This window comes from Micromys minutus, assembly GCF_963924665.1.
Source record: "Micromys minutus genome assembly, chromosome: 29".
In the NCBI taxonomy this organism is placed as follows: Eukaryota; Metazoa; Chordata; class Mammalia; order Rodentia; family Muridae; genus Micromys; species Micromys minutus.
In genome coordinates, this window is record NC_137964.1 from 8,957,014 (window position 1) to 8,977,469 (window position 20,456).

Below are 20,456 nucleotides of genomic sequence, written 5' to 3' on the forward strand. Positions count from 1 at the left end.
ATTATGACCTTCCTGCCTCAGCTTTCTGAGGAACTGGAATTACAGGCCCAATTGCCACTAAAATCTTTGTTATCTTTGCTCCATGTTCAAGGGGTTTGAAATCCAGTTTACAATAGTTACATAAGAACTAGGCGGTGGTGACACACACCATCAACCCCATCACTCGGGAGGCAGAGGCAGGCGGATCTCTGTGAGTTCAAGGCCAGCCTGGTCTATAGAGTGAGTTCCAGGACAGCCAGGGCTACACGGAGAAAGCTTGTCTTGAAAAACAGACAAACAAACAAGCAATAAAAACAACAGAAAAATCTCTACAAAATAAATACCATGAGGTTACTAGCAGCCTAAGGATGGGTCCGCACAGATGGCCAGCACGGAGTAGACCCTTGAGTTCTGTGGGTAGAGGCGTCAGCTGTGGACCAAGGAGGCCAGCAAACAAAAGGTGCATTTGGGAAGGCTCTTGGAGAGGAAGGATCAAGTTCAGAAAGGTAGAGAGAAGTGTATAGACTCGCTGCTCGAGCGCAGCCCAGGTGTGACCCTCAGTTTGAGGTCCCTAGAGACAGCAATCTTAAACCTGCCAGTAGGGCTCCTGAAAGCTATCGGAAATCTCATCAATCATTTTTCCCATCAGCCACATGATTGCACAGCCCAACTATAACCTGAAAACGGTTTGCTTTGAGTGAGAGCGTCTCCTTGTGGTTTAGGGTACTTCACCATCTGTAATCGGAAACTCCCAACTGATAGCGCCTCTTTCACTTACAATCAAAAAAGAAACTCAGAAGGAATTATATGCAAGGATGTGAGGTATGGGAGGAAGAATGAAAGTCAGCATTGGGCCAAGGAACAAAAGGGTTAAGAGAGAGGGGGGGTTGATTTAGCTCCAGGCAATGCCATTAATAAGCCATTTTAGGGACTAGTGAGAAAGCTCAAGGGATAAAGGTACATGACAACTTAAGTTCAGTCCTCAGGATCCACATGGTGGAAGAAGAGAACTGACTCCTGACCTCTGACCCCTGACCTCTAACAACTTATACACCATATGTATTAGTATCCACACAAGCACACATGCACACACACAATAAATGTGATTTTACAAATGATGTGATTTAAATTGGAGAGTTAAGCTCTGTGGTTAAGAATACTGACCACAGTACTCTTTGATAGAGGGCTCCGGTTCAGTTTCCATCACCCACATGGTGGCTCACAGCCAACTGCAGCTCCAATTCCAAGGGATCTGATACCCTTAGCTGAACACCCCAGGCACTCACCTTGTACATGATCATACATGTAGGCAAAACATGTATACATATACAGCCATGTGGATGCTCAGAATCAAACTCAGAATCTCTGAGGAAATAAATCCAATGCTTGTATCCACTGAGCCATCTCTCCAGCCCCCATAAATGCAAGTTTCAGAATGCCATTAGATATGTTAATCTGTTAATGGTGACAAGAAAGGAAAGCCCAGAGAAGATAAAAAGGTATTAGTGCCTAACCCCCTAGACATACTCAAAGCCTGAGGAGGTTCTTTCCCCTGGCAGCAAGTTTCACTTTGTTTATTTAGCTTTTGATGAGACAAGGTCCACAGGCTCGAGAGAAGATCAGCCTAGGTTATGCACCAAGCATCTTCTTCTTGCACATCTTTTTCTCGGCTACTTACTGTATGAGAGCCAGGGGGTAGTCAATAGCAGTCTGTGACAGAAAGCACCCTCTCTGGCTTTTGAGCAGTGACTTTTATTGCCCGAGACCCTCCCCACCCTCTTCCCACACATCTCGTATGAGGAGATGACTCAGTGAAGGCTGCTGAGGATCTGTGACCTTCAGAAGCACACTTTTCAGGCCTGTGTCCTCTGAGCAAGCCTTCCCTCCTCAGCTGTCATTAGCTAGGCCTCATCAGGGTGGCCATAACCTACGCACCGCTCTCATGGACAGCCTTCAGCCCATGGATCTTTCTCTCTGTTCAGTGATCAGAGCACACTTGAAGGACTTGGGCTGGAGACAGAACACAGTATCAAGAGTTCGCCTCAGCTACTTGAGGCACCGGGTTTAATTTAGACAGTTAACAGCCTCCTCTTTCCCTAAGGCCCAGAAGCCAGAAGGATGAGGCAGATTGGGGGAACAGACCTGAGCCGAGGTGAGCTTCCAGTTCCAAGGAGACTCACGAAGGAGCAAACGGCGACTAATGAAACACACTGATTTGCAGGAGTCGATGTGGAATGAAGAGTTTGAGATCCTTTGAGGGGCCATCTGCTCAAATGCTCTCCTGGGATGAGAGCAAAGATTGAGAATAAAGGGGAAAAAAAATCTCTGGACAGATCCCAGAATGGCCCTGAAACAAAGGAGCCACCTGCCAGTTGCTGTGAGCAACAGAAGGCAGGCCGACACCTGGAACTCAGTGTTTTTGTGGCAGGGAATGGGACGATCGGAATGTGACTATGACCACCTGAGGACAAGGGGCTGCTGCCCGAGAGCTGGAGCAAGCAGTATGGGAGAATGGAAAAATGACAGAATTTTCTAGAAAGTTTGAGCTTGGTATCTCTTTGAGTTATTTTACTGCCTATGTGATCCAGAAAAAAAAAAAAATTAAGCCCCCAGCCTACTTTTTCTCCCTTGGTAAAATCTGGCAATCTTGGAAGGATGCCATCCGTCTCTGAGGACCTTTTAGAGTGGCACATAGCACTATGGTGTCTACACCCTGGTGAGTCAGAAGAAGGTCTGTGGGAAAGAGCCAGTTATCAGTTTGAAGGGGTGGGGGTGAGGGATGTTGGCTTTCCTCAGAGATCTAGCTGGTGATTGCCTACACTAAAGCTCTTGGAGTGCCAGGCTTTGTAGATAACCTGGAGCATTCTGGGAGAGTTTCTAATGCTGCCTTGCTGTGAGTCTGCATAGAAGGCTCTTAACCTCCAAGATCACCTTGACAGCCTAATCTAGTCTGCAGACTGTGGTGCCAGACATGCAGGGAGGGAATTGTTAGACAGAGCTGGAATGTCTGGTCTATTTCTAGCTTCCTGTTTATTATTGTGTGCATTCTTATAAAGCCGAAAGCCATGAGCACTGGTTTTGAGAAGGCAAAAGAACAAATAAATATTCTTGAAAGTTCAAGAAAAATGGCCAGACTTTATTGGAAGCTCATGAAAAAGGCTTTTTTTTTTTTTAATAAACTTCAAAGGGGAGTCAGAGATTGTCCTCAGAGGGAGGTAAGGAGCCTGTGACCTGTACACTAGGTCCTCTGGGTCCTGAGAAAATGAGCCTCTTTAGATGACCCCCCCCCAGAGGGTCAGGACATAAAGGTGTGGTGAGCCACTCACAGGAAATGTAGAACTGAGTTGCCCCACAGCAAGTGTATCACCCTGAACCCCAAAGTCCCAAAGTGCACCCTGCACCATTCAGTTTGATGGTAAGCTGACTCGATACAGTATCTACAGCCTGGCCAGAGGAGGGAAGTACACACTTCACTGTTACTCCATGGTACATTTTGCCAGAAAACCTGGGTTTCTCCATAATTGGAAAAGTAAGAGTAGTGTTGCTTCAGGATCCCAGCTCTTACCAGCTGAGCTCTCAGTAGGGGGTTTCAAGGATGTGTCTCCACATAGCTGCTGCCGGTCCACCACCCCAGCACTTCTGGTTATAGCTTAACAACCAGACACACAGACTGCAGACGGGTAGTGGGGTGTAGAAGGAGGCTTGATTCAAGCTACTAAATGTCTGCTTTGATATGCATTGGTCAGCCGGTCTGGCTGAGTCTCAGTAAGCTTACCCAGTGGGCTTCCTGGAGCCTGTGGAGATTGCCTGAGCATCCTAGTCAAACGCCACACACTTGTGCATTCCTGTCTTACTGCTAGAGCCTGCCAGTTTGGCTCATGGGTACGGAAAAGGGATCTCCACGTGTAAGGTGGGAGCTTACTTCTCCCCATTTTTTCCCATCTCCCCTCTAGCTGTGTCCTGCTTCTTTTGACAACAAAGGAGGCAGACTATCCAAAGTGCCTGTCACCTGTCAGATGTTCTAGGGAACTGATATTTAATATATGTCACATTCTGGATTCCATAGCTGCTTTAGGGGTTCGCTATTCAATATTGACTCCCCCTGCAAAAACTTCCTTAATATGACACCCACCCCGTGGGCTATGAGACTTAAATGACAAATGAACATCACGTAGCCTAAGATCTATACACAGTGAGCTCACTGACAGCGCTGGTTATTTTTAGTAAATCTCCAGTCTTGCATGAGCGATGTCCATGTTATACTCCGGTTTGGGGTTTATTGCTGGGTCAGCTAGGCACACTCCTGTCCCTGATTTTAGGCTTAAGAGACTTTATGCGTCAGGAAACGAAAACTGCTGGAGAGACGCCATAACAGGTCAGAGCACTGGCTGTGCTTCCAGGGGACCTGGGTCCAGTTCCCAGCACCCACCCCACAGCTCACGACCACTGTAACTCCAGCTCCATTGGTCCCTATGCCCCCCACAGGCATGAGGCCCACAGATATAACACTGCAGTCAGAGCATCTGTACACATAAGATGTTTCTCACCCTCACAGACAGAGCTTTCCTGAGACCAAGCTCCGTCACTTTTAGGTAAAAGCTGAAAATTGAAAAGTAGCTTTTGGGACTGGAGAGATGGTCAAGAGCACCGACTGCTCTTCCAGAGGTCCTGAGTTCAATTTCCAGTAACCACATGGTGGCTCACAAACATCTGTAGTGGGATCTGATGCCCTCTTCTGGTGCGTCTGAGGACAGTGACAGTGTGCTCACATAAATAATAAATAAATCTTTAAAAAAGAAAGAAAAGTAGCTTTCGATCAGTATTTTTTTATTAATTTGTAGGTGCATCTGAAACAATGCTCTGTGATATATGAAATGCATTAGCCACTTCCTCTGCCATCACTTGTAAGCATGCTGTTATAAAAAGCATCACAGGGAAGAGTCGGCTCTGTGTGTGGCGTCTCAGTACCTCAGTGTGACTTTATGTATTTATATTGGATATTTTCTCTACTTAACATTTCACATGTTATCCCCTTTCTCAGTTTCCCCTCTGGAACCCCTGTATCCCATCGCCCCTTCTCCTGATTCTATGAGAGTGTTTTCCCACCGACCCACCCACTCCCTCTCACCTCCCCGCCCTGGCATTTCCCTACACATGTATATTGAGCCTTCACAGGACCAAGGGCCTCTCTTCTCGTTGATGCCTGATAAGGCCGTCCTCTGCTACATATGCAGCTGGAGCCATGGGTCCCTCTGTGTGTACTCTTTGGTTGGTGGCTTAGTCTCTGGGAGCTCTGGGGGGTCTAGTTGGTTGATATTGTTGTTCTTCCTATGGGGTTACAAACCCTTCACCTCCTTTCTAACTCCTCCATTGGGGTCCCCGTGCTCAGTCCAGTGATTGACTGCAAGCATCCAACTCTGTATTTCTTAAGCTCTGGCAGATCTTCTCAGCAGACAGTGAAATCAGGCACCTGTCAGCATGCACTTTTTAGCATCCACAATATATCTGGGTTTGGTAACAGCATATGGGATGGATCTCCAGGTAGGGCAGTCTCTGGATGGTCTTTTCTTCAGTCTCTGCTCCACACTTTGTCTCTGTTTTTCCTCCAGTGAATATTTTGTTCCCCCTTCTATTAAAGACGGAAGCATCCACTTGTTGATCTTCCATATTCTTGATCTTCATGTGGTCTGGGGATTGTATCTTGGGTAATCTGAGCTTTGGCCTAGTATCCACTTATCAGTGAGTGCATACCATGTGTGTTCTTTGTGATTGGGTTACCTCACTTAGGATGATATTTTCTAGTTCCACCCATTTACCTAAGAATTTCATGAAGTCATGTTTTTAATGGATGAACAGTACTCCATTGTGTAAATGTACCACAATTTCTATATTCATTCCTCTGTGCAAGGACAGCTGTGTTCTTTCCAGCTTCTGGCTATTATAAATAAGGCTGCTATGAACATGGTGGAACATGTGTCCTAGTTATATGTTGGAGAATCTTTTGGATTTATGCCTAGGAGTGGTATAGCTGGGTCCTCGGATAGTACTATGTCCAATTTACTAAGGAACTGCCAGACTGATTTCCAGATTGGTTGTACCAGCTTGCAATCTCACCAGCAATGGAGGAGTGTTCCTCTTTCTCCACATCCTCACCAGCATCTGCTGTCACCTGAGTTTTTGATCTTAGCCATTCTGACTGGTTTGAGTTGGAATCTCAGGGTTGTTTTGATTTGCATTTCCCTGATGACTAAGGCTGTTGAACATTTCTTCAGGTGCTTCTCAGCCATTCAGTATTCTTCAGTTGAGAATTCTTTGTTTAGCTCTGTCTCCCATTTTTTAATAGGGTTATTTGATTCTCTGGAGTCTAACTTATTGAGTACTTTTGTATATATTGGATAGTAGCCCTGTCTTATTTCTTTATTTGAATGGAAATGTAGTTCAGTGCTCAACAGTCAGATGGAAGTCCTCTTCTCAGTGGTCCCCAGACAAAATCACCATGACTTCTGGTCAGCTAGAGCTGACCAGTAGCCTGCTCCTCAGGGTCTGGGTTCCCTTCATAACCCTGGGTGGTGTTACTAGGTTGCAGCTCTCTTGTGCCTGCCTGATAATATCTTATTTGCCCCATCATCATTAATTCGGAAGTGTTTCTGCCAACTGGTCTCTTTCTTCAGCTTACGGTCCATCGCTTTGGAACACAGCCAAATTACCAAATTGTTGACAAGGACTTAGCTGATTGATGGGAACCTGGCTGGAGCTTGCCTGTAGGAAAAGTTTATGCTGTGAGTCACTTGTCTGATTTGATCAACCAAAGGACAGTTTTGTCCACATTATACCCTCCCTTGCCCTTCAGTCCATGTGTTCAGCCATACCCTTGAGCAAGAAGCCTGTGTCCTTGGGACTCATGCAACTTACTTGTTCTAGATCACTGCAGACAGAGCCCTGGGTGTCTTGCATTGGCAGTCACGGCTGGTGGGAAGCATCTTCTTGTCCAGTTGCTTATCTGAGTCACAGTACCAGTGCCAGGCCCTGCCAACGCTCCTGATGCCAGACAGCTGGAGGGAGAGCCCTGCTGATGTGGCAATGTTGGTTTCTTTTTGTCTCTGTCATGCGTAGGTCCCTGAGGAGAGTTTTCAACCCTTCCTTGGTGGTTTTATTCATTGTATTCAGAGTTACTGGAACTCTGTTCAAGACCCCTGTTTCTTAAAGAATTTCCCTTTAGTCTTCAAATCAAGTCAGACTTCTTCATAGGTTGATTCTTTTGAACTCTCTCTGCTGTCTTTTAACTACTGCGTCAGACTCTCTTGAAAAATAGGGGAGATTTTCTTGTTTTGGGAGCAAGATGGCAGGCGGCAAAGCAGGAGTGACTCTCAGACAGCCGCTTCTTTCTCGTCAGGATCTTGCCTCTTTGGATGTTATAAAGTTGACTCTGCTTTCACATGAGATTATCAGCAGACAAGCCACGACTAATGTAGGCGCAACTGGTCATGTTGCTCATGGGAAATCTACAGTTGTAAAAGCCATTTCTGGTGTTCATACTGCCTGATTCAAAGATGAACTGGAAAGGAATTTTACCATAACACCTGGATATGCTAATGCTAAGATATATAAGCTTGATGATTCAACTTGTCCTTGACCAGAATGTTACAGATCTTGTGGGAGTAGGACACACCTGATGAGTTTCCTTCAGATGTTCCAGGGACCAAAGGAAACTTCAGACTAGTCAGACATGTTTTCTGTATTGATTGTCCTGGTCCTGATATTTTGATGGCAACTATGCTGAATGGTGCAGCAGTGATGGATGCAGCGCTTCTGTTGATAGTTGGTCATGAATCTTGTCCTCAACCTCAGACTTCTGAACACCTGGCTGCCATTGAAATTATGAAGCTAAAACATATTTTGGTTCTGCAAAATAAAATTGATTTGGTAAAAGGAAGTCAGGCTAAAGAACAGTATGAACAGATACTTGCATTTGTACAGGGTAGCTGAAGGAGCTCCTGTTATTCCAATTTCTGCTCAGTTAAAATACGATATGGAAGTTGTATGTGAGTATATAGCAATTAAAATTCCAGTTCCTCTAACAGACTTTACTTCAGAACCCCGACTTATAGTTATCCGATCTTTTGATGTTAACAAACCTGGTTGTGAAGTTGATGACCTTAAAGGGGGTGTGGCTGGTGGTAGTATTTTAAAGAGCGTATTAAAGGTGGGCCAAGAGATAGAAGTAAGACCTGGTATTGTTTCTAAAGACGGTGAAGGGAAGCTTATGTGTAAACCAATCTTTTCCAAGATTGTCTCACTTTTTGCAAAACACAATGATCTTCAGAATGCTGCTCCAGGTGGTCTTATTAGAGTTGGAACAAAAATTGACCCAACATTATGCCGAGCAGATAGAATGGTTAGGCAAGTCCTTGGTACTGTTGGAGCATTACCTGAGATATTCACAGAATTAGAAATTTCCTACTTCCTACTGAGACGACTCCTAGGTGTACATACAGAAGGAGACAAAAAAAAGCAGCAAAGGTTCAGAAGCTAAGTACTCATGGTGAACATAGGGTCCTTGTCTACAAAAGGCAGAGTTAGTGCAGTGAAGGCAGATTTGGGTAAAATTGTTCTCACCAATCCTGTGTGCACAGTAGGAGAAAAAAAATGCTCTTAGCCGACAAGTTGAGAAACACTGGCATTTAATTGGTTGGGACCAGATAAGGAAAGGAGTGACCATCAAGCCAACAATAGATGATGAATAAAATGGTACATTTGAGTGAAACCAGGAATTTTGGGACATGAGAGCTCATTTACATGAAAAATGACTGTAATTTTTCCTCCTCTGTTCCTAGGAAGCTTAAGACAATTTTGTATTTTGTCTCAACGGTTACTCCTGAAAACTAACAATACTTGAACATGCTGTTATATAAATTCCTTTAAAATAAATAAGTTCAGAAAAATAGGGGCGTGGTCAACTATACTCATGACACATGGAAATAACATCGTCTCAAGAGGCGTGGCCGCTTAGAATAGCAAAACCTCTACCACCCTGGGGCTCCAGAGTCTTAGAAAGATCTTGCACCATGGGCTGGAAGTTGAGATGTGTTCTGGACGGCAGAGTGTTTGTGAGCACATGGTAAAAGAATATAGCGTACTTTCACCCTCAGTGCTGCCTGGTTCTGGAACTGTGTGGCTTTGTTCAAAGAGATGCAAGAGCATGGCACAAACCTGGGGGCTTACATTAGAGCAGCGATGGCCTCTCATGTCTGAAAGTTCAAAACCAGGGTGTTGCTTTCCTGTAAGCTCTAGGGGAGAATGTTTGCGCTGGGCCTTTCACCATACTTCTAGTGGCTTCCTGGTGACCTCTGGCATTGCCTGACTGGCAGAACATCATGTGACTATTATTCTACTTTCAAATGGTGCTGTCGTTATTTCTGCCTTCTCCTGGCACTTGTCTGTCCCCACAGTCCTTTCACAGGACTAGGGTCTCAGCCTACTCCCCATAAGACCCTGTCCTTCTGTAGTTACCTCTGCAGTGGTCTTAATTCCAAACAAGGTTTGCTTTATAGGGGGGCAGGTGCCAACACATGAGTTTTATACATGACATGATTCAACCCAGTGTCTCTATTATTGATTAACATCTATTGATTTAGTGATATTCCCCAATTGCTACACTATTATTATACTTCCTTAAAATGTGGCTTGATATCTGTGGAAGATTATGTTCCTATATGTCTTAGGAAACATATACATAAATAGCTATACATGTAATAAATTAAAATCATAAACTTAGAACAAGAAAAGGGTTGGGCGGGTGGTGATGGCTCAGGCCTTTAATGCCAACACTTGAGAGGCAGAGGCAGGCAGATCTCCGAGTTTGAAGCCAGCCTGGTCTACAAAGTGAGTTCTAGGACAGCCAGGGCTACACAAAATAACTGTCTCAAACAAAAAAAAATTACAAGTTAGTGAGTTCAAACCATGAACAACAAGATACTTTGAAACTACTTAGAAATGGGCAGGAGAAATGGTTCAGTGGTTAGAGCACAGGCTACTGTTGCAGAAGACCTGGGGTCAATTCCCTACACCTACATGGCATCTCACAACCTTCTATAACTCTAGTTCCTGGGGATCCAGTACTCTCCTCTGGCCTCTGCATGTACCAGGCACACACCTTGATACATACAGACAAAACACTCATACCCATAAAATAAAAATAAAACCAGGCATGGTGGTGCACACTTTTAATCTCAGCATTCAGGGGGCAGAGACAGAAAGATCTCTATGAGTTCTAGGCCAGCCTGGTCTACATAGGGAGTTCCAGGCTAGCCAGGGTTATACAGTAAAACCTCATCCGAAATAATACTAATACTAATTAATGACAACAACAACAAAATCATTTTTAAGGAGTGGCTCACAAGGTCCCAGGGGAACTGATACTTTGTAACTCTTAGGTAAATGTAAAATTAAGTTTTAAAGAAGTTTCACTTAGGTCATTTATTAAGAATTAAGTGAGGCTTCTTTTCAGCCACAAGTAGAAGTAGAGAATTGCATATCTTTTCTTCCACCTAGAAGAAAAAGTAACCAAGTCAGAGATCTTGTTCCCTTTCTCTTCCCAGGCTCTCTATTCATATGGACGATGAACTGCGCCACATTGCACAGAACTCTCTTCAGGGGTTGCTGGTTGACTTCTCCGACTGGAGGGAAGACGTCCTATTCGGCTACACGAACTTCCTGCTCCGGGAAGTAAATGACATGCATCACACCCTCCTGGACTCCTCCCTAAAGTTGCTTTTGCAGTTGCTCACGCAGTGGAAACTGGTCATACAGACACAGGGAAGAGTCTATGAACAAGCCAAGATCAGAAACTCAGAGGTGATTCCCCCAGACTGCCCACTAATGTGCCCATTTTCATGTAACACACACACATACACACAAATATATATATATACACATATACACACAAATGCATATATATACATATAAACACATACGTACACACATATGCACACAAACACATATATACATACATACACACAAATACATACACACACATATATACAAACATATATCCACATATACACACGCAAACACACAAATACATATATACATACGTGGGCATGCACACACACAAACATACACATACACACAAGCAGCCTGGCGAACCTTCAGAGTTCTTTCTCCCCAGTGCCCTGGCCTACCTGTAATGCTGGTCCATAGTTCTTCCACCAGCTACATTGTAACCAAGAAACACAGGGTGGACTTGTTGACTCCAGCAAGGCCATGTAAGGAGTAGAAATTGTGGCATGGAGACAGAGAGAGATCCAGCAGTTAACCGTCTGCCAGAGTGTTTTTTCCAAGTTAACATCTATTGCCCCATCCTGGATCTGCACGGATACAAATGCATTCTTCAGCTTTCTTGGTCACTCGTGAATGGTAAAAATGCTTGCTAGCAGCCTGGAGCTTGCATTGAAGGGGACCCAGGTCTCAGAGCCACGTGGGGAGCTGGCATCAGCCATGCAGATCTCTGGCTCTGGATGCGCAATATCATCGGTGCATCCAGTGAGAAGTGAAGGTGGCGTTCGGGTCCCTGTGTACAAGTTCATAACAAACAACTGACTGAAGAACAGGAAGCCCAGTGGCTTTGAAAACAGGAACCGAGCAGCACCTGCCCTGGCCCTTTGGTTGCCTTTGCTTGAGGGTCATGTGATTGCAGTTTGGAAACTTCCAGAACCTGTCATGTAAACATGCAAAACTTAGAATAGATTCTACCTGTGAAAATGTAAATTAGCATATTGGCTTATTCCTGTAATCCCAACACTTGGAGGTGGGGGAGGAAGATCATGAATACTAGGTTAGTCTGAGCTGCGGATGAGACCCTGACTCAAAAAGCTATAAATAAAAGGGGGCAAGAGGGGTAGCTCGGCAGTTAAGTATGCTTGCTGCCCTCCCAAAGGACCCAAGTTCCACTGTCAGGTAGCTCACTAGTGCCTGTAATTCTAGCTCCTGGGGGACTGCTGCCCTCTTCTGGCCTCTCCCTGCATTCAAATGCACACACTCATGTGCACACACTCATGGGGACACACCCAGAGACAGGCACAAGCATGTCGATAAAACCTAAGAGAAGCCTTTTTAAAGTTTTTAAAAACTAAATGCAAGTAAACAGCAGCGACCACTACACCCACCTGAAGAAAACCTAAATTCTCTTGGAAAAACTCCAGCTTTGGGCTTGAGCTGGCACTGGGGGTAGAGCCCTCGCCTAGCACATGGGTTGCCCTAGGTTTAATATTCTCAGTACACATTGATAGGTTATTTCTCCACGGGTGGAATGAGCCCGTTCAAGCCAGATTAGATTCGACTAAATGCAGGTTTATCAGGAAGCTACTCTCAGACAAGTTCACTGGCCCCAAGGACCGAGGCCAGGGGAGTCACTAGGGGGAGGTAGAGGAGAGGGAAGAGAAAGAAAAGGCATATGTACAGAGAAAGGAGGAGGTGGGGTGGGGAGGAGTGGTGGAGAGAGGGAAAAACCAAAATGTATGCGGTACATATAGGAAGAACCTCTGGGGGGGAAGGGCAGCCCAGCACCTGGGCTGGAAAGTTCAGGCTTGAGGACAGGGTATGCCAGGTCGGAAGTGAGTGAGGGATGCTGGGAGAACCTGGAAGCCAGGTTTGCTTTGATATATAAAATATGCACCTCAGCCCCTCATCCCAGAGTCTGAAACCAAACACATATACCAGTACCACCAAATATAGATGTGTGTGTGCATACATTCATACATATGTATATACATACACTAGTGTCAATAGAAAGTAAAATTTTTGAAAATCCAACTTAATAGTGTCTGTTGTCTGTAGAAACTTCGGTGAAAATAAATTAGACCACTCTGATCACAGCCGTAGCATAATCCCAAACGGTGTGGACAGAGAGGCAGGATTCATCTCCTCCCTGTGAAGAGCCTTTGAACAGTCATTTCCCATCAGAGATAACAGACGGCTGACGTTATCACAAAGCACCCATTGATCCAGAAGGGAATTCGGATACTTCATGAGTAATAATCAGTTCGCACGCTCTTGTCTCTAAGCTGTTCCGGTTTATTTTATTTAGTTTTGCGAAGCCAGATGTACAGGGAAAACCGTGTTTCTTCCCACGTTGTTTTGCTGACCCCGGGATGTTCTTCTCACATGGCAGCTCATCCCCAACGGCTCCAGCCACAGGATGCAGTCAGAACGAGGCCCGCACTGCAGTGTCCTCCACGCTGTGGAAGGCTTTGCTCTCGTCCTTCTCTGCAGCGTCCAGGTGGCCACGCGCAAACTGTCGGTGTTGGTGCTCAAGGAGACCCGAGCTCTCTTCCTCGCCCTGGGCCAGCCTGAGGTAGGGGGTTGTTCTCCTGAAGTCTCTTTTCAGCAGCTTCGGATTAAAAATTAGAAATAACACATCACTATTGGGTGTACCTAACAGCAAGAATGTGATTATTGATACGTTGTTGGGTTTTTAATTAGGTAGTGGCTATTGTTTCGTTTGTTTACCTTTATTTTGGTTTGAGGACAGAGCCTGGAGCTCTGTAGTCCCAGCAGGTCTTGAACTCAGAGTTCTGTCTGACTCAGCTTCCTAAATTCTGGGATTAAAGACATGCATTCCCAGGGTACAGCAGAATTATTTTTAAAATCTTAACAGTGCCTGTTAAGATTGTATTTATATTGTTATATTTTATATGTATTTTTCATCAAGTATGTGTATCATGTGCATGCAGGGTCCTTGTGAGCCAGAAGAAGTCATTCAATCTATTGGCACAGGGGTTGCAGGCGGTTGTGAGCCGCTGTGTCGGTGCTGGGAATTGAACCTGGGTCCCTTCTGCTGCTTCCTTTTTTATATATAACTTCATTTGCACATTTCATGCTGTATTTCCATACAACACTCTAACTCCATACCCACCCTCAATTTCATTATCTCTTTTTAAACTATTATTATTGTAAATATATTGTGGCTAAAGATGGCCTTGTGGGAGTGTTTACTGTCGCTCAGACACACCTGCTTAGGATCAGATAACCCGTCGGAGGGCTTGAACGTGGAGAAGAGCGCCCTGCTCAACAGCCAGTAACTGCCTGTAGCTCCCCACTAGGGGTGGGGCCCTGTGAGACTCCTCCCACCCCAGCCTCATTGGACAATCAAGTGGCAGATGTGTGCACAGTAGCATCCTTAATCTACTAGTGGCAAATCCTCTATTCTGACAGTGACAGATGAGATCATTTCGAATTTCTCCACTGATCCTACTTTACCAAGAATTTTAAGATTAGTTTGGTTGGGGGATCATTTTTCTCGGCATTGAACGAACATCTAATTAAGAAGCTGCTACATATAGAGTACAAACTAGAGAAATTAATGCAATCTTCTTTAAAATCGTCACGGCGCCAAACCAAACACTTTAATTTCAGTGTTGGTGGGGAAAATGTGTCCTCCGAGATAAGAGGCAAGGCTTTGCGGCTCACGGGAAGCAAGGGGTTTGTCTACCATGTGTTTTTTGGGGGGGGACTAAAATTAAATCACAGGCCACATTATCAGTTATCCTGTTAAGCCAATGACCCCAAATAAGAGCATTTTGGTGTCCCAGTAAAGTATGTTCCTGCAGGGCTTCTGCCCCTTAAGCTTATCACAGAGACATGAGCGTCTCTATGGGGAATATACAATGCTGGTATTTAGATTCTTGAGTACGTGCAAGTGTTTGAAACTGGAGCTTTAATTATCTTCACTGGAAATCAGAAGGCTGTCTGTCCTCAGAACCACGGGGTTTTTTAGTCCTTGTCTTCTCTTTCCTGTCTCTGTGAGAAAGCCGTTATCACTGTCTGGCAGGCTGCTCTGCTTCAAGTCCTGGGATGAAGGCTGTGGGGAGGGTGGGAAGGACACTTTTCCCATGGGATGTAACTGGCTCCTTCTCTGTACAGGATGATGACAGGCCAATGATTGATGTCATGGATCAACTAAGTTCTTCTATCCTCGAAAGTTTCATTCATGTGGCAGTTTCGGATTCGGTAAGCAAACGCGTGGTCCCAAATGCTATCTGATGTCCGACAGAGGTTCTGAGCCTATCTCTTAAAACCGAGCCAAATGAAAACCATGTGTGTGAGCTCAAGGCTCCCGTGGCAGATTAATAACCTGAAGCACAGATACCTCAGAAAGCAAGATTAGCTTTTCAAATAATCGCACAGGACGTGTCTGGGGGAAAAGAAAACAATGCCATACAAAATTTGAACTTTAGAAATACAGATAATAGTTTTAAAAACTTCAATTTCAAAAAAAAAAATCACTCTGGATTTTTAAGTGAAATTAACTAGCCTTAACTGTTGTTTTTAATGCGCAATCTTTGTTTAATTTTGTACTTAGTATTTTGTATCACAGCAGTCTCAATATGTAAGTTCTACTTATGTGATACTTCATAGATCCCAAGATGGCTCATATTTATTACCTTTGACCCTCACAGTTATTAAAACTCAAAAGCATTAAGCTAGGGGTCAGCTCAGGGCACAACACGTTGTTTTTCGAGATGGGTTTCTCTGTGTAGCCCTGGCTGTCCTGGAACTTGCACTGTAGACAAGGCTGGCCTCGAACTCAGAGATTTGACAGCCTCTGCCTCCTGAGTGCTGGGATCAAAGGCACTGGTGACTCTTAAACCTAAAACCAGAGCCAGGAATGGCAACTTGAGCCTGTCTGTGGTGTGTGGTGCAAAGCCTTTAACCGCAGCACTCGGGAAGCAGAGGCAGGTGAATCTCTGTGAGTTCTAGGCCACCCTGGTCTATAGAGTGAGACCCTGTCTCAAAAAAACCAACAAAAAGAAAAAAAATGTACAACTTAAGATGACAGGTATGTAGAACATGGAAGGTTTTTCCCATAGTGCCAGCTGAATATTAGCCTTCAGCTGCATAAGCTTACAGAGATCCTCCTGCCTCTGCCTCCAGAGTGTCGGGATTACAGTAATGTTCATCTTTTAAAACGGAAAATACAGTGAGCACACTTGGATCCGTTTCAGTTCCACAAACAGGCAGGGGAATTGGGAGAAAGGGGGCAGGGTGTAACTGAAGAACACACTTTAGCTGGTGCCTAGCCCAGATGCCTGCCACATCCGCAAATGACTGCATTGTGGGATCTATAACCTTTTCATAGACTTTCAAGATGCGGAACACAAAACGCTAATTCTTGGCAGTCATGATCATGATGATCACTAAGGCCATTGGGCAGGCACTGCAGACTTGAACAGCCAGAAGAAACAAATATACATTCTCTTACATTACAGTTATCAGAGCATGAGGTGGAATGGCCACCGTAATTCTTATGCATGCGTATCTTCCTGTCCTGTAGATAACTGTTGTATTTACTCATTTCCTTCTGCATTTGCTAGACTCAGATCCTAAGCAGGTCGCCAGGTCAGCATCCTGCACTTCAGAAGATGAGAATGCACCAGCTCCATCCATATATCTCCATCCAATCTCATCTGACTTACAGAGAGTATTAGAAGACATCACTTGCAGCCGCTTAGTCATGAATGCAGGAGACGCCGGTCTCTAGAGTCATTGATTTCCCCAGAACACAAGTTTAGGGAGAACCACTTTAAAGGATCTCTTCTCTCTGGTTCTGAAAGCCCAATTCCACCCCTTCCAATCCAGTCAGTGACTTATGACGGTCAGATCTGTAACATTTACCCAGGGGAGTTCATTGCCCCAACAGATGAAATGTAACACTTTGTAAATACCTAATAAAAGGCTGGTAGTGGTGGTGCACGCCTGTTATCCCAGCACTCAGGAGGCAGAGGCGAGAGAATCTCTGAATTCAAGACCAGCCTGGTCTACAGAGTGAGTTCCAGGATAGCCAGGGATACACGGAGAAACCCTGCCTCAAAAAATATAAATAAATACCCAACTAACAAAAAGGCAAGTCCCCACACACACATTTTGAAACAATAGATATATTGTTTTGAAAGTTGATATCAATACTTAAAAGAGAATAAAATGAGAGAACTTATCAATTCATAGATATGTATATATGTATTTTTTAAAGTCTTATTTATTTTATGTATATGAAGTACACTGTCTTCAGACACACCAGAAGAGGGCATCAGATCTCATTACAGATGGTTGTGAGCCACCATGTGGTTGCTGGGATTTGAACTCAGGACCTTTGGAAGAGCAGTCAGTGCTCCTTAACCTCTGAGCCATCTCCCCAGCCCCGATATGTATATATTTTAAAAGAAGTTTTGAAATACATTTGCTTGGCATCATAGGGACAGATTATGTAACTCTTCTTTAAAAAATCATCAGCACAAATGCCCTTCATAAAAGGAATGTTTCCAATGCCCTGGCATGGTGTTTCAGTTGTAAGTAAAGATAGAAAACCCCATGCACACATCACACAAACAAATCACAGGAGCAAAGGCACATTTATGGATCCACACATAAATCGTCCTTCGGGATTTCAACACTGTAAATCTGTGGTCCTGTTTAAATGAACTAATGTCATGTATTGTTACATAAGTGTTTGGCGAACATCCTCTGTGTACTCATACACGGTGATGTATGGCATTAAAACTTCAAAATATGACTATAGCTAGGCATGGTGGTTCACACTTCTAACCTCCTGCCTTTGGGAGGCCGTGGATCTTTCTGAGTTCGAGGCCAGCAAGTTACAGACCTGCAAGAGCTATGTCGTGAGTCCCTGTCTCAAAAAGCAACAACAACAACAAATTATTTAATCATTGAACCTCACACTTACTGCTGCTTGTGGGCTGGCAGAGGGGCGCAGCTGACAGGTGTCGCATGTGATGGGTGTCCCAGATCCAAAGCTGGTCTGTGGCATCGGGGGTCAGGAAAGGCACTGTGGAGGCAGGGGAGGCAGGTTAAGCCCTGGTAAAGTCGGCCTTGACTGTTTACCTCTGACTGTCTGCTTGTTGTCCTCAGGCGACATTACCTCCGACCCACAACGTGGATCTCCAGTGGCTTGTGGAATGGAACGCGGTCCTGGTCAACAGCCATTACGATGTGAAGAGCCCTTCCCACGTCTGGATCTTCGCGCAATCTGTCAAAGACCCCTGGGTCCTCTGCCTCTTCAGCTTCCTCCGGCAGGAAAACTTGCCAAAGCATTGCCCCACGGCCCTCAGCTATGCCTGGCCTTACGCCTTCACCCGGCTGCAGTCCGTGATGCCACTGGTAGACCCAAAGTAAGGTGCCCGTGTGTTTCCAATACTTATGATGAGGTCTCTTACATTTTCCTTCCACGTAAGCGGTTAGATGACCATAATCTTCTCTAATTTTTAAAAAGTTCCCGCTGTGGCATTCTTAATATATAGAAGAGATAAAAAATACTCAGTCTAGAACAGGGGTTGGTGTTTTCTTTTGCTTTAATTATCTATATGACTAAGTATACCTGTATAGGAAGCGCTGGCTCTTAATACAGAGACTTTTAAAATTCTTCTGTGGGTACTCTCGTCCTTCATGGACAGCAGCCTAACTGTTTGAGCCCTCCTAATGACCTTTATTTAACAAGTGATATTTACTAAATTCTAACACTCAAGAGGCTGAGATAGAAGGATCACCACAAGGTCAAGGCCAACCTGGCTTCATATAGAAAAGCCTATATAGTGAGATCCTACCTCAAACAGAACCCCTGAAAGTCATATTCAAAATCAAGAATTGGAGAGACAACTGCGCTCTAGCAGAGGACTCCAGTTCAGTTCCCAGCACCAGGACTAAGTGGGTTGAATGGCTCACAACTACCTGTAACTCCAGCTCCATGAGGGATCTTCTGCCCTCTTGTGGTCACCATAGGCACCTGCACTCTTGTATACATACACAAACACACAAAATCAAAACCAAGCAATAAAATCAGAAATTTAGTTATACCTTTGTTCACCTCCACAACTATAGCAGCCCAGTCAACGCTAAGAAAACCAGCACAGCAAGCAGTGGAGACAACTATGTTACCTTGTGGAGAAATTACCTCATTCTCTGTTTCGGAGTTGCCAAACCCAGTATTATGAGCCCAGGACACTTACGAGCATCCACTCCAGAGATAATGGCCACGACTCCCGATGGCACAGTGAGCTACGACAACAAGGTGACGTGACATGCTTCAGGGCAGTTATTCTGTAAGGTTTTCCTTAGCTTGTTCATGCTAGCGTCGGTTCCCAGTGCAAATCGCACGGTGCCTGCCATCTGGAGTAGCGTAGCGTCCCATTTTTCCTCTGCCACATTTCCAGATTCCTTTGAGCATCTCCTGTGAACAGTTTTTTGCACCCCCCTGCAAGTGTGGAGTGGAAGACTGAGAGTTGAGGAAGCTAGCCACTAGGTGGCTAGCCACTAGGTGGCTACCACTGTTCAGTGCCTCTGGATTGGGTTTTCTGCTCTGTGCCCGGTCTCCCTCTTCACCAGTTGAATACCTCAAAACCACAACTTTATCCATGGTAGTTTTGTTGACTTAAATGGTTTAAAATAGAAAAGGACAGTTTTCTTTGGGACTTGTATTCCAGATAGAAAATAATTGTACTGTGTTAAATATATAGGTTTTTATTTTTTTCTGAAAGGATGGCAGTGCCTTGGGATGTGACTCAGTGACCTGAAAGTGTTATTGTTTAGTTACCATATTACCTCTTTGTCACTTCAAATCACCTCTTTCCAGGCCATTGGCACGCCATCAGTGGGCGTCCTGCTGAAGCAGTTGGTGCCTTTGATGAGGCTGGAGAGCATCGAAATCACAGAGTCCCTTGTTTTAGGATTTGGAAGGACAAATTCCCTTGTTTTCAGGTACGTCTGTCACAGTACATTCTTTGAAACCATACCTGTTGCTGCAATTACAGCTGTTTCTCTTAGCTCAAGGTTGGGGGGTTTCTGGGTGCTGGCGGGTGCTGGCAGGTGCTGGGGTGCTGGCAGATGCTGCAGTGTTGATGGGCTCTGCATGGTATTCTTTATGCCTTTGTTTGATATGCAGGTAAGCAGCCTTCCTTACAGCTTCATTTTTAACCCTCAAATTTTATTGCACTTGCAAGCTTTGACTTGGATAGCTAGAAGATAATTTCCTGTCCATCCCCAGTTAGCCAGACTTGGAGAGGCTACACTACCAGAACAATACCCGCCATTCCTACGACAGACTACAAAGCATTTGTACCTCCGTATGGTTTTATAGTCACATATCTGAGGATAAAGGTAACACTTAGTAAGCGAGTGTTGGGAAAGGGGACTCCCCATACATCTCACCCTGACACTAGCTAAAAACTCTTAAGTTCTTATTACTAGAGTACCAATTAATCAGCATTAAGCCAGTTATTAATTAGGTAGGTCTGCTTTTAAAAGATAGCTCACAGTTCCTGAAATCAGCGTTCTTTCCGAGAGAATGCAAGTCCCCGTGCGGCTCACCCTCTGTGTTTCTGGAGGTGGATGCTGCCACCCAGCTAACCGACGGCAGAAGTCTAAAGCGTCTCTGTGAGCCTTGGGTTGTACAGATGCAGGATTCGTACAAC

The 20,456-nt window shown here is 44.8% G+C and overlaps 1 protein-coding gene and 1 pseudogene across 6 annotated transcripts in view; both read left to right on the forward strand.

The window, feature by feature from the left end:
• Positions 1–20,456, forward strand: part of FRY (FRY microtubule binding protein) — a 364,922-nt gene that overhangs the window by 253,237 nt on the left and 91,229 nt on the right. For 4 of the 5 annotated variants that reach the window (XM_080941189.1, XM_080941185.1, XM_080941186.1 and 1 more), the window contains 6 exons: positions 10,578–10,833; positions 13,148–13,330; positions 14,899–14,985; positions 17,902–18,161; positions 18,868–19,057; positions 19,619–19,743. In XM_080941189.1, coding sequence (XP_080797315.1) covers positions 10,578–10,833; positions 13,148–13,330; positions 14,899–14,985; positions 17,902–18,161; positions 18,868–19,057; positions 19,619–19,743 — 1,101 coding nt within the window. The remainder of the gene's footprint in view (positions 1–10,577; positions 10,834–13,147; positions 13,331–14,898; positions 14,986–17,901; positions 18,162–18,867; positions 19,058–19,618; positions 19,744–20,456) is intronic. The other variant, XM_080941187.1, reaches the window with a different exon arrangement.
• Positions 7,319–8,723, forward strand: LOC308439371 (eukaryotic translation initiation factor 2 subunit 3, Y-linked-like; annotated as a pseudogene). Its single transcript has one exon. The product of its transcript is annotated as a eukaryotic translation initiation factor 2 subunit 3, Y-linked-like (transcript).